Source organism: Mauremys reevesii, linkage group 24 (genome assembly GCF_016161935.1).
Source record: "Mauremys reevesii isolate NIE-2019 linkage group 24, ASM1616193v1, whole genome shotgun sequence".
In the NCBI taxonomy this organism is placed as follows: Eukaryota; Metazoa; Chordata; order Testudines; family Geoemydidae; genus Mauremys; species Mauremys reevesii.
In genome coordinates, this window is record NC_052646.1 from 20,033,283 (window position 1) to 20,046,681 (window position 13,399).

The 13,399-nt window shown below is 54.9% G+C and overlaps 1 protein-coding gene across 1 annotated transcript; it reads left to right on the forward strand.

The window, feature by feature from the left end:
• Window positions 1–4,472: 4,472 nt before the first annotated feature.
• LOC120390142 (CD276 antigen-like) lies at window positions 4,473–13,155 on the forward strand. The gene is made up of 7 exons (XM_039512481.1): window positions 4,473–4,720; window positions 7,828–7,904; window positions 8,747–9,100; window positions 9,793–10,140; window positions 10,515–10,765; window positions 11,441–11,554; window positions 12,512–13,155. The coding sequence occupies exons 1-7, from the start codon at window positions 4,698–4,700 to the stop codon at window positions 12,608–12,610; spliced, it is 1,266 nt and encodes a 421-aa protein (XP_039368415.1). The 5' UTR covers window positions 4,473–4,697; the 3' UTR covers window positions 12,611–13,155.
• Window positions 13,156–13,399: the final 244 nt, after the last annotated feature.

The window sequence follows — 13,399 nt, forward strand, 5'->3', positions numbered from 1 at the left end:
ATCTGGAAAGTGAAAGCAACTGGCAGATTTTTTTCCTGTTTGTCTTTGAGAGCAGCGAGCAAACAGCTGAGTTCCAGCACTGCCGGCTCCCCAGCCAGCGAGCCGGGATGTCGCCCCCAATCAAGAATCCTGATCACAGATGGTGGGAGATTAGGGGCAGGTGTGCGCTAGAAATTGACATCAGCACAACTGCACCCCTGTAGCACATCTGGGGAGATGCTCTAAGCCGGGATGGGCAAACTTTTTGGCCTGAGGGCCGCATCGGGTTTCCGAAATTGTATGGAGGGCCGGTTAGAGGAAGCTGTGCCTCCACAAACAGCCAGGCATGGCCCGACCCCCATCTGACCCCCCCCTGCTTCTCGTCCCCTTACAGCCCTACCCTGGGACTCCTGCCTCATCCACCTCCCAGGACCCTCCCCCGGACCCCTGGCTCATCCACACACACCCGGTCCCAGTCCCCTGAGAACCCCCAGAACCCCCACCCCATCCAACCCGTCCTCTCATTCCTGACTTCCCCTCTGGGACCCCCGCCCCATCCAACCACCCCTTCTCCCTGTCGCCTGACCACCCCCAGAACCCCTGCCCCTGACTGCCCCCTGCTACCCCATCCAACACCCCCCTCCTTCCTGACTGCCCCCTGGGACCCCTACCCATTCAACCCTCCTGTTCCCCATCCCAACCTCATCCACACCCCTGCCCCCGACCACCACCACCCTGAACTCCCCTGCCCTCTATCCAACCCCCCTTCCCTCCGCTCCTTGCCCCCTTACCGTGCTGCGTGGAGCACCGGTGGCTGGCGGCGCTCCAGCCGCACCACCCAGAGCACCATAACAAGCAGCCGCGCTGCCCAGCTGGAGCCAGCCACGCCACCGCGCAGCACAGGGCACTGGGTCAGGCCGGGCCCTGCAGCTGCGATGCCCCAGGAGCTCGCAGCCCCACTGCCCAGAGCCTTGCACCGGTGGCGGGGCGAGCTGAGGCTGCAGCAGAGGGGGAGCAGCGGAGGAGGGGCCATGGGCAAGCCTCCTAGGCCAGGAGCGCAGGGGCTGGGCTGGAGCATCCCGCGGGCCGGATGTGGCCCATGGGCCGTAGGTTGCCCACCTCTGCTCTGAGCTGATGGGAGAGAGCTCTCCCCATCGGCTTCATAACTCCACCTCTGTGAGAGACGCTAGTTATGTCGGCGGGAGACACTCTCCCATCCACACAGAGCTGTCTACACTGGGGGGGGGTGGATTTTTCACACCCCCCCCCCGAGCGACGCAGTACGTGTGTAGTGTAGCCCTGGCCAAAGAGCTGAAAGTGACGCTGCGAAATGTCCTGGGCGGATGCTCTGTGACTTTTGCCAGAGGGTTTACGTGTGCCCTGATGGGTCCCCTGGCAGAGAGCTGCGCTAGCTTGGCAGGAACGGGTCAGTCACAGGCTAAGAGGGCTTGTGCGTACTCAGTGCTTGGCTAGGAAACCAAATATCCAGAGAGCGCTGCAGGGAGCAGAGTGAGCGACCCAGTACTAACGGGCGCTCTCCCCAGGCACTCAGGGCTGCCCAAGGCCGGCACTAGGGGGCGCTGTGCTGCTGGGGGCAGGGTGTGGGCTCTCCCCTGGCAGTCAGGGCTGCCCCAATTCCCCAGGGTGACACTAGGGGGCGCTGTGCTGCAGGGGGCAGGGTGGGAGCTCTCCCCTGGCAGTCAGGGCTGCCCCAATTCCCCAGGGTGGCACTAGGGGGCGCTGTGCTGCAGGGTGGGAGCTCTCCCCTGGCAGTCAGGGCTGCCCCAATTCCCCAGGGTGGCACTAGGGGGCGCTGTGCTGCAGGGGGCAGGGTGGGGGCTCTCCCCTGGCAGTCAGGGCTGGACCCGATGCCCCAGGGCGGCACTAGCGGGCGCTGTGCTGCGGGGAGCAGGGTGGGAGCTCTCCCCTGGCAGTCAGGGCCGGCCCCGATGCCCCAGGGTGGCACTAGGGGGCGCTGTGCTGCAGGGGGCAGGGTGGGGGCTCTCCCCTGTGGGCAGAGCTGGGCCCAATGCCCCAGGTGGCGCTAGGGGTCACCCATCTCCTTTCTGTGGTGTTTCCATTGAATCATGGCAATGTCGGGCTGGATGGGATCATCATGTCCAGCCCCCTGTACCAAGGCAGGACCAAGCAAACCCAGCCCAGCCCTGCCAGAGGTTCGTCCCACCCCAGCGGGGCTAGCCGGCCTGGCTAGATGTGTCATTTGTGGGTCGCAGTGGGTGGCCAGGAGAGGTGGCAGGGAATTGTCACGCTTTGCTGTCCAGTTGCACATTTGTGGCTTTAGCTCTTGCTGGAGTAAGGGCTGATGGGGGCAGTCGCCTAGTTCTGGGGGGCCGATCATGGACTCCCTCCCGAGGGGTCACTGTTTCCTAACCCCAAGACATGTGCGATTTCACCCTGGCCCATTAGCTGCTGGTTACAGGTGTCTGGGGGCATTTAGTGCCACTAACAGCCCCACTTGATGCTTTTATCTCAGCTCCCGGCTCTGTGGGGAAAGCTGCTTTCAGCCTTCTGAGCTCCCCTGGGGCTGCCTGCCGGGGCTGCGGCATTCGCTCCCAGCGGCAGGGCCGAGGTTCCCCGGCGGGACAAGAAATTTACTAACAGATCCAAGTCCAGAACCTGGTCTCCGGGTGTCTCCTGCCTCTTCAGCTGGATGGGATGGTCGGGAATCGGGGCCTGTAGCAGAGCTGGTCTCTGGGCGCAGCCCCCCTGGACTAGGCTGCCTACAAGTGGCCACCCCACCTGATTAGCTGGACGTCTCAGCAGCCCAGCTCCGAAGAAGCAGCAGTTTGTGGGCTGCTAAGCAGGAGATTTTAAGCAGATTGCGCAACCAGGAACCAATCCCGCTCTCCGGCAGCAAATTATAAAAAAGGCAGCAGCCAGCACCTGGATAAGCTCCAAAACACGCTGCTTAAAGAAACGACTAAGCAATTACATGCAGAGTGAAGCCAATTTACGTTTGCTGGGAGCGGCGCCTGCTTGTTCCTAGCCCTGCTCCAGCCTGGCTTCTCTCCAGGGAACCTGGCTCCACCCGCAGCCCCAGCCCCTGATTTCCGACGGGGAGCAACGCACAAGCAAACCCGCCCCAGAACTTGTATTCGAGTCCAAACGCAGAGCGGGGCTGCCTGTAGCACTGGGCACTGTCACACCCTGACCCAAATCAGGGCTGCATATTGCTGGGCACAGCATGGAGCCCAATCAAGATCCAGGGTCCCAGGGCACCAGGTGCTGCACAAACCCAGTGAGAGACATTCCCCTGCCCCTAAGAGCGCCCGGTCTATTTAACATCTTCATCCTGATCCGGAAGAAGGGAGCTGTAATAAACGTACAGCTCAGGGTAGCATAAAATCCCTCCTTTACCTAGAAAGGGGAAGAAGCTCAAATAACCTGCTTGGCACCTGACCAAAAGGACCAATGAGGGGAGAAGATACTTTCAAATCTGTGGGGGAAGGGTTTTGTTTTGTTCTCTCCGGGACAGAGGGAGCCCAGGGCAGGAAAAACACATCTCCTAAAGCCATACCTGAAATAAGCATCTAAGGTTACAAATTGTAAGTAATAGCAAGAAAATGTGTCAGATTATCTTTTGTTTTAGCTTGTAAATTTCCCCTGTGCTAAGAGGGAGGTTTAGTCCTGTTTTTTGTAACTTTGCAGTTTTGCCTAGAGGGGAATCCTCTGTGTTTTCAATCTTATGACCCTGTAAAATTACCTCCCATCCTGATTTGACAGAGGGGCTTCTTTTACTTTATTCTTTATAATAAAATTCTGCTTTTAAGAACCTGATTGGTTTTTGGTGTCCTAAAAACCCAAGGGTCTGGTCTGTGCTCACCTTGTTTACCTGTTTGGTTGGTAGATTATTCTCAAGCCTCCCCAGGAAACAGGGTGAAGGGGCGTGGAGGGATTTGAGGGAACAGGAACTCCAAGTGGTCCTTTTCCTTGAATCTCTGTCTAACTCACTTGGTGGTGGCGGCAGTACTCATCCAAGGACAAGGAAGGATTTGTGCCTTGGGGAAGTTTTTAACCTTGGCATTAACCTTGGATGGAGAAGTGGGATAGGGGCGGGGGAGAGAAGGGGGGATGGGATGGGGGAGGGGATGAGGGAGTGGGATAGGGGCAGGAGGAGAAAAGGGGGGAGGGGATGGAGGAATAGGATGGGGCAGGGAGGAGGGGGTGGGGGAGTGGATTGATGAGAGAGATGGGGCAGGAGAAGAAGTGGGATAGGAGCAGGGGGAGAAAAGTGGTTAGGGGATGGAGGAGGGGGATGGGGCAGGAGATCAGGCGTGGAGGGGCATGTGCCTGGCCAGGCCCCCACGGCACGGGGGTGATTTGTACATTTCGAGCCCTGCGCGGATACAAACGTGGATCCGACCCGTGAGCCGCATCCACACCTGCAGCAGCCGCCCGCTCACACGGGCTAGCGGGGGCGGGAGGGGCGTGTGCTCCTGCGGGGAAGAGGCGGGGCGAGGGCGGGGGCTGGGGGCCCCGGCGTGTTCTGCTCCCGGGGGCGATGCGGGTCTCACAGACACTGATCGAAACCCCTAAAATCAGTTGAAAAGTGGCTGGGTGGCACTCACGGAAATCACGGGGCACTTTCACTTTCCCTGTTACTTCATCGCAGACTTACAGGGAGCGAGACAGAGGCGGCTGAAACACGAAAGCATCACTCACCCCATGTCTTTAACTTCCCCGAGAAGGTCCCAGGAATGGCAGCGCTCGGGGGTGGAAGGTAAGAGATTTTCTGCTCCAGGGCGGGTTGGTGAAATGGGTTCTCGGTGCCCTTCTAGCAGCTTCTTCGTGTCTGTCAGCTGAAGGCACAACTGAGTGAAAATGGTTGTTCTGAAGGGCTCCTTGAAAATAGCTTCTAGATACTCTGTGTTTACCATTCCACACTCAACTCCACCCTGATAACCCAGCCAAAGACCACTCCAGGGGCTTGTCCTTAGAGCTGGGCAAAAGTGTGTGTGTGTAAATGCAGAACCCTTTGGCCAAAGTGTGTGTGTGTGTGTGTGTGTGTGTCCAAAAAAAAAAAATGCAGGTTCGATGACACTGAAATGTTTTGTGAATTTCAGTTGGCTTTGCCAAATTATCGGGGGGAGGGGGTACACTGACTGCAGGAAAACAACAGAAATGTTTCGTTTTGACATTTTGTAAATGAAAAGTTTCAAAGCAGCTTTTTGTGTCACAATTTCCTCTGATTTCTTTAATTCCACAATGATTTAAAAAAATGGTAGAACTGAAATGTAACGTTTCCTTTGTCCCAAAATAAATATTTAACTTGTTCGTTAGCTGACAATTTTAAAAGTTTTGTTTTCAGTTCAACCCCAAATGCTTTTTATTCCCCCGAGTTTTCAAAATTGCCAACAAACTGCAAAATCCATTATTTTCTGAGCTCTGGATTCATAGAATCATCGGGCTGGAGGAGACATCAAGGGGTTTTCTAGGCCAGTCCCCAGCACTCATGGCAGGACAAAGTATTATTTAGAGCCAAGGCCACGTGTCGGGGGGGGTCATGCGGGTAAAGTTTCCCCCCCAGCAACTAGCCCTGGGTGGGGAGCGGACCAGAGCCGGAGAGAAAGGGGTGGGGCCAGAGTCTCTTACCTCTGCTGGGATGATGCTTGCTGCCCCCACTTCCCCCCCACAGGCTTGGCTTTGCCTGTCACTAAAAATGGTTGTTTGTGTTAATGCATTTAGCTTTCTATGCAAAAGCATAAAGGGCCCTATTCAAGGTGCTGCGTGCCCCTGACATAAGTTACAAAACCAGAAATAAAATTAACCAGATCACGGACCAGGGGCTATTTTCTGGGAGGGCCTGTGTGTTCCAGAGCAGACAGCCGCCCGCAGAGGATGCCCCGTCTTCAGCCCACTTCCTTTGCTAGCAGAGCTCAAATGCATCAGCCACTTGCAGCTGTGGTAGCCTGGCAGAAGGTGACATGCTGACGCGGGCTCCCCCAGTCTCTCCCGGTGACGCTGTTCCACTGAGGATAAATAATTGAAGGGTCAGTGAGCGGCAGGACTGGACACTGTGTTTTCCAGGTGGCTGCTCTAACCACCAGGCTCTACAGTCATTCTCATGCATCGTCCGTCTGGCCCAATCTCTCTTTAATTATTGATCCAAAGCTTCACCAGGAAAGCCTGAGGCCTGGTCTGTGCTACAGAGTTAGTTTGACGTAAGTCACCTGGTGTCATCCTATTTGTGCATGTGTCTGCACGCTAATCAATGGGGCCAGATTCCAGTGGAGCTACGGCCCATTGACCCCAGCTGGGATCTGGCCCCATTGACTCCAATGGAGCTACGGCCCATTGACCCCAGCTGGGGATCTGGCCCCATTGACTCCAGTGGAGCTACGGCCCATTGACCCCAGCTGGGATCTGGCCCCATTGACTCCAGTGGAGCTACGGCCCATTGACCCCAGCTGGGGATCTGGCCCCATTGACTCCAGTGGAGCTACGGCCCATTGACCCCAGCTGGGGATCTGGCCCCATTGACTCCAATGGAGCTATGGCCCATTGACCCCAGCTGGGGATCTGGCCCCATTGACTCCAGTGGAGCTACGGCCCATTGACCCCAGCTGGGATCTGGCCCCATTGACTCCAAAGGAGCTATGGCCCATTGACCCCAGCTGGGATCTGGCCCCATTGACTCCAATGGAGCTATGACCCATTGACCCCAGCTGGGATCTGGCCCCATTGACTCCAAAGGAGCTACGGCCCATTGACCCCAGCTGGGGATCTGGCCCCATTGACTCCAGTGGAGCTACGGCCCACTGACCACAGCTGGGATCTGGCCCGGGGTGGGCAAACTTTTTGGGCCGAGGGCCACATCTGGGAAGAGAAATTGTATGGTGGGCCACGAATGCTCACAAAATTGGGGTTGGAGTGTGGGAGGGGGGTGAGGGCTCTGGGTGGGGGTGCGGGCTCTGGGATGAGGCCAGAAATGAGTTCAGGGTGCGGGAGGGGGCTCCGTGCTGAGGTGGGGAAGCGGGGTGCGAGGAGGCGGTGAAGGCTGCAGCTGGGGGTGTGTGAGCTCTGGGGTGGGGCTGGAGATGAGGGGTTTGGGGTGCAGGAGGGTGCTCCAGGCTGGGATCAAGGAGTTCAGAGGGCGGGAGGGGAATCAGGGCTGGGGCAGGGGCTTGGGACATGGGGAGAGGCTCAGGGCTGCAGGCGGCGAGCGGGGCTTACCTCAAGCAGCAGCATGAGCCCCTCTGGCACCTATGCGGAGGCACAGCCAGATGGCTCTGCACGCTGCCCTGTCTGCACGCACTGTCCCTGCAGCTCCCATTGGAGCAGGGCCATTGGAGCGCATAGGAGCCGGAGCCATGCCGCTGCTTCCAGGAGCTGTGTGGTGCAGCCCCTGACCCTGCAACCCAGCTGGAGCGCCGGAGTGGGGCAAGCCCCTGACCCCGCTCCCCAGTGGAAGCTCAAGGGCCGGCTTAAAATGGCTCATGGGCTGGATCCAGCCCACCGGCCGTAGTTTGCCCACCCCTGATCTGGCCCCATTGACTCCAGTGGAGCTACGGCCGATGGACCCCAGCTGGGATCTGGCCCCTTTTGCATGCAAATGCCGCTTACCCTGGTGTAAAGCTGTTCATCCTGATTCTCATTCACACTGAGTCCCCTTTACAAACCTCTGCTCACTGCACGACCCCAGTGAAGGAGCCAGGACGTGACTGAGAATCAGGCCTAGTTAAGCGGCCTTCAGCGGAGCGACTCCCGGTTTGCGCCAGGGTGAGTGGGGCTGCAGGGATCCCGGGGCTGCAGGGCCGGTGTGAATGTGGTTCCCAGGGGCTGGTGTCTGGAATGCAGCTAATCGGAGCATTTTCTCTCCTCTTGCAGATGCGACATGGTCAGCGGTAGGGTGGGAATGAGCCCTGGCTGGTCGCTGCATTTGATGGCTCTGTGGACTCTCTGTGGTACGTGCCGCCTGCTTCGTGCTCCCACTTAGTTTGTAAAAATACTGAGGAGTACTTTTGGCACCTTAGAGACTAACGAATTTATTTCGGCGTAAGCTTTTGTGGGCTAAACTCACCTCATATACAGAACTAGCTGTACTGGTTTTAAACCCCTTCATACCGCTGCAGCTGCAGCCATGTCGACACTACACACTTCTGCCAGCACAGGCCCTGTCTACACTAGGAACTAGGGGTCCGATTCCCCAGCTTGCGGTAGTTCAGGGGTAGCTGGAGCGAGTATAGAAAGCCATGTAAATGTAGTAGCACATTCAGCAACAGCTGCAACCAGTGGGCACATACTCTGCAGGGCTACACCAGGCCTCTGCTGCCGCCACTTGTCCTGCCACAGCTCCTTATACCCCCTACACTGGGTCTAGTTCACGTCTACAGCCAGCTAGTGTAGACGCAGGCCCTGTCTGCGCTAGGAGCACTTTGCCCGTTTATAACCCAGCAAAGCTCTTCTCGTGTGGCCAGGCCTATAGCATAGTGCGTAAAACCATCCCCTGTGAGCGCAACAAGCCAGACCAATAAAAGCCCCGACTGGCTGGGATAGCTGTGTGCACAAGGGACCTCCTCCAGCCCAGCGGGGTCAGCAGAGGAATTGTACGTGGCACTGCCCTGATGCATTTTGTTACTAATCAGTAACTGTGCACTGGCCGTGGGTCTGTGGGACTGGGGTGCACCTGTTACGGATGCACATGTCCGACGGCGACAGGCTCTTCAGCTAGTCTGTGCAAATACTTGGGGAGGGAGAGGAAATGTGGGTTCAAAGGCTCCCCCACCAACCTTTGCTTCCCTTTAAGGAGTCGCTGGAGCACAGGCGTCCATCACAGCTCAGTATGGCAAGGACGTCACTCTGGGCTGCGCCTTCCACCACATACCGGGGGTAAAACTCCATCGACTGAACATCACCTGGAAGATGCAGAGAGCCGAGAGCGCAGCTCTCCTGGTTCACAGCTACTATGGGCAGAGGGACCTGTGGCGGGGACGGGACAAGGTTTACCAGGGCCGGACGCAGCTGGACCCAGAGGGGATCCACACAGGAAATGCGTCCCTGCGACTCAGGGCTGTGCGCTTCCAGGACGAGGGCTCCTACCTCTGCTACGTCACCTCTGAGCTGGGAACCTCGACCCAGAAGATTTCCCTGGCCGTGCTAAGTAGGTTTCCTCTGCCTGTGTCCCTGTCAGAGTGTACAATGTGATCACCCAGCAGAGCCAGGTCTGGTTAAAGCACAACAATCCCCCACTGCCGACACAGGCCACGTCTGCGCCAGCAGCGCTTGGCCTTGACTTTCAGTCACCGTGTCGCCTTATGTTTTTCCACAAAGGTTTAGCCCACACAAGCACAGGGCTTGTCTTTGTCCCCTGCTAGTGGATGTATCACCTAAAGAGATAATAGCCTACTAGTGGTTAGCTCATATGATTGCTACATGTACCTTTAGCTCTAAGGGTCATAGGTTCAAATCCTACTGACAGCCTAAGCAGACAGTGCTTTTATGTGGATGTGAATTTTAAAGGAAATGGTCGGTGGGTGCAAACTTTTTACTGCACAGAAAATGCGAAGTCTTGTAACGCTGTTTGTCTTCTCAGTATTGTGGAGGGTCTGTGTGTGCGTTGTGCGTGTGCTGTGTGTGCGTTGTGCGTGTGTGTCATGTAAGTGTGGTGGGTTGGAAGTGTTGTGAAGGTAGTGGGTGTGCTGGGTGTCTGTTGTGTTGTGTGCATGTTACGAGTGTGGCATGTTTATTTGTGTTACTATTGCTGGTTGGTTTCTATAAAATAGGATGAAAAATGTGACAAAAAGTTGCCTCTGGAGCTGGGGTAAGTAATTCTGAGCCTTGGTTCTCGTTCAGGGGAGAGTGAAATGGAGTCTCCCATCGTAGCTCGGCTGGGGCAGGACGTTACCCTGAGCTGCCCCTTTGAATTCAGATTAAACCTCCAGCCGTTGAACATCACCTGGAGGAAGGAAGAAGCCGAGGGGCCGGATCTCCTGGTTCACAGCTATTGTAACGGGATGGACACGTTGCAGAGACAAGGTGTCGCTTACAAGGGCAGAACACAGCTCCACCCAGAGAGGTTCCCTCAGGGAAATGCGTCCTTGTCGCTAAGGAGAGTTTGCAGCCGGGATGAGGGATTCTACATCTGCCACGTCCAGCCGGAACTGGGGCGGTTTTCGGTGCGGATGCAAGTTACAGTCGAAGGTACGGGACAGCGTATTGTACAAGCCCCGAGGGGTTTCCTACACTTGGGAAAAGCGCTTGAGGTATCTACCTCAATGTGACCTTAACCTTTCCCCAGCCTTGGCAGGTTCTACCTCGATAGAGCTGGTCCAGGGTGTCCCTGCTTCCCCCTAGGGTCAATATGGACCATACGTACATTGCTGGCTTCTGACCCCCACCATAGCCACACAAGGAAGAGGCCTTGCGGATACCTCAACGAAAGCTGCTGCTTGATGTGCAGCAGAAGGGGAAAAACGAAGCAGTTGTTAGGCTGCACAAGGGATGGGAAGGGAAGGGCTGATGTGCTAATAGCATCCCCGAGAGTTTTTATTTTGTTTTCTGTTTGTCTTTTACAGGCTTTGTGAGTGACTGGCCATTAGCAGTTGTGTTCTCTGTCTTCTTGGGTTTAGCTCCATTATCAATAATTATACTGTATACTATCATTAAGACGTGCCGTCCTTCCCTGTTGCGGAGGTTCAGGACTTTTCAGTTTTGCTCCCAATGGAACCAGCAGGCGGGCAGGGACCAGTCTGAGTCAAACCCGTTGACAGCCAGTGAGTCAGCAAATCCAAACACATTCCTGCCACCACCGGCCAGCTCCTTCCCGGTGAGGCGCAAGACATTTTTGTTTCCTTCCTGTTTGCATGTGCTGGGGGGATTCTGGGGTTGGGTTGCTGGGTGACAAGGGGGATTCTTAGATTGTTACAAATATTTGGTTTTGCTTTAAACTGTGGCATTGTTTCCTGGTTGGTTTTGTTATTGGTATTGTTAGTTATTAGGGAGCAGTGGCACCCACAAGACCCACCTCCTGTACACGGGAGATGATGGCGGGATATGGGGGAGGATTGCAAGAGTTGAGCAGCAGCAGAAGTTACAAACCACAGCACGTAGTAGGGGAACAAGAAACTGCATGGGGAGGTTGGCCTTGTGGTTAAGGCAGCAGGTCAAGCTTCTCCCAAGCTTGGTTCAAGTTCTAGTTCTGCCACATCTAGCAAACTCCTCTGGAAGGGCCTTCAACAGGAATTGTGCTCCTTGGTCCTTCAGTGCTGACACTGACCAGATAATCTGCCAAACGCCAGCTATGTCACGGGTGCAGCATTTAGGACATAGTGGGAAAAGTGAAATGCACAAAGGGAGATCCGGTGCTGTAACAAGGTGTTAGTTACAGAGAGTTCCCTTGCTACAATGCCAAACAATTCCTGTGTCATGCACAGCAGTGCTGCGGATCCATAGCTCCTAACCCAGATTTTCTTTCTTCTTCCCAATTGTGAATCTTTTCTAGGAGACAGACTTGAACTCACAGACCTATGGAGCGATTACCATCAGACGTTCTAGATGCTTTCAAGTCATGAAACCAGGTTCTCGGAGGAAGACACACAGTTTTCCAACATCTTCGGTAAAATACTGTTTTTTTTCATGCTTTGGGGGTTTATGACCAAATCAGCCCGTGGCATTAGTAGCACTTGGTGTTCAGCTGAACTAAGACGGGACAAAGCTGCTTGTTTATTAGGATCAGGAATGGTTCAAGCTGGTACAAAATAGAGGACAATGGGCCAGATCCAGAACTACATTGATTTAAACCCGCTGATGATCTGGCCCTGGGCACCTCAGTATCCTCGGGAGGGCAAGTCAGGAGATCATGGTTAGAATTTTCGAAAGTGCCAAAGTGACTTAGGAGCCTGAGTCCCATTTTCAACGATGCCCAAGGCACTTTGGAACCTAACTCCCGTTGACTTTCAGTGAAAGCCGAACTGATTTAAGTGACAGGCAGGGCTAGTTCCAGCATCCAGTCATTGGGGAGGGGGAGAATTGAGTATTTTGGGGCCCCCTGGATATTGCTATTTAAAAAACAAACAGCCCTCCAGGAGTCCAGAGGTTAATTCGATCCCTGGAAAATCTTGGATTTTAAGAATTAAAAAAAGTAAAATTTGGCCCCTTTTGTTGGTATTTTTCTGTGTTATATAACGGATGAAACCTCTATAATCTGCTGCAATTCCACTGCTTAACACTGGATAACTTTGTACATATAAGGGCCTTTCTGACAATAATTGGGGGAGGCCCTTGAAGAATTTTTGGAGGGGCGGGGGCAAATGTGCCAGGCCTGGTGAAAGAACCACCAGGCCCAAGTCTAGAACTTCTAGAGAATTCAGTAAAGATTCGAGAGCTTTGCTGAATCAGGCTCATAATGAGCTGGAGCTCTGGCATGTGACAAAAGCAGCCTCCTTAGATGTCATCAGAATCTTGTTCCTATTGACTAGAGACCCTACTGAGCGTAGCTGCTGGTTTTGATGTTTATACGGCCTGTGGAAATGAATCTATCCATAACTGAAATGTGTCGTTCCCTTTCCTTAAGGCTGGCAACCAAAACAGCATGAACTACAGGGAAGAGCTGCTACAGATGTGGTTTGGGGAGATTTCGACATGCTCTCTGAAGGAGAAATTGCAGAACTGAAAGCTGCTGTTGCAAGAAATACCCCGCCGGGGCTGGCTTCTGTGCTGCAAGAGGTCAGTGAGGCAGTCAAGAATGAAAGTCTCGCAGTTGCTGTCGTCGGAGAGACGGGATCTGGAAAGTCATCTCTTGTCAATGCCACCTGGGGTCTGAAAGAACATGATGCAGGTGCTGCTGAGACTGGGGTGGTAGGAACGATGGTGGAGCCTCAGGCTTATGCACATCCCGAACACCCCAACGTGACACTATGGGACCTGCCAGGGATCGGGACAGTGAACTGTCCCTTAGATACTTTCCTTGGGCAGCGTCACTTCAGACAGTGTGACATGTTCATTGTCATCTCCTGTGGGCGCTTCACGCACACCGACACCAGACTTGTGGAGGAGATTCGATCTCTGGGGAAGATGTTTTACTTTGTCCGTTCCAAAGTGGACTTGGACGTGGCGTCTGCACAGAGAAGAAACGGCTGTGAGGAGAGCGCCCTGCGGGAAATCAGAGAGGACTGTATAATGCACCTGAGAGGAGAAACAAAGTTTTCCTTATATCCAGCTGGGCCCCTGACGAGTCTGATTTCCCCACCCTGCAGCGAACGTTAGCCGAGGAATTCCGCCGTCACAGGGCGAGCGCTTTGCACCGGGCTCTCTCAGAGAGTTCCTTACCCATTTTGCGAAAGATAAAAGTGTCATTGCAGGAGGCAGAGCAGATATGGGGCCAAACTCTCTATTTGGGTAGCTCAAATTTACGCCACCAGATTATTTGGCCCATGTCCTATTTTTGTGTCCCTCTGCCAGC

Excerpts from the sequence above, each read along its gene's own strand:
- LOC120390142 (XM_039512481.1), top strand. The coding sequence starts at position 4,698 with ATGGCAGCGCTCGGGGGTGGAAG. Across the intron at positions 4,721-7,827 it reads GCAGCGCTCGGGGGTGGAAG|ATGCGACATGGTCAGCGGTA; the intron begins GTAAGAGATTTT and ends CTCCTCTTGCAG. Across the intron at positions 7,905-8,746 it reads GGCTCTGTGGACTCTCTGTG|GAGTCGCTGGAGCACAGGCG; the intron begins GTACGTGCCGCC and ends CTTCCCTTTAAG.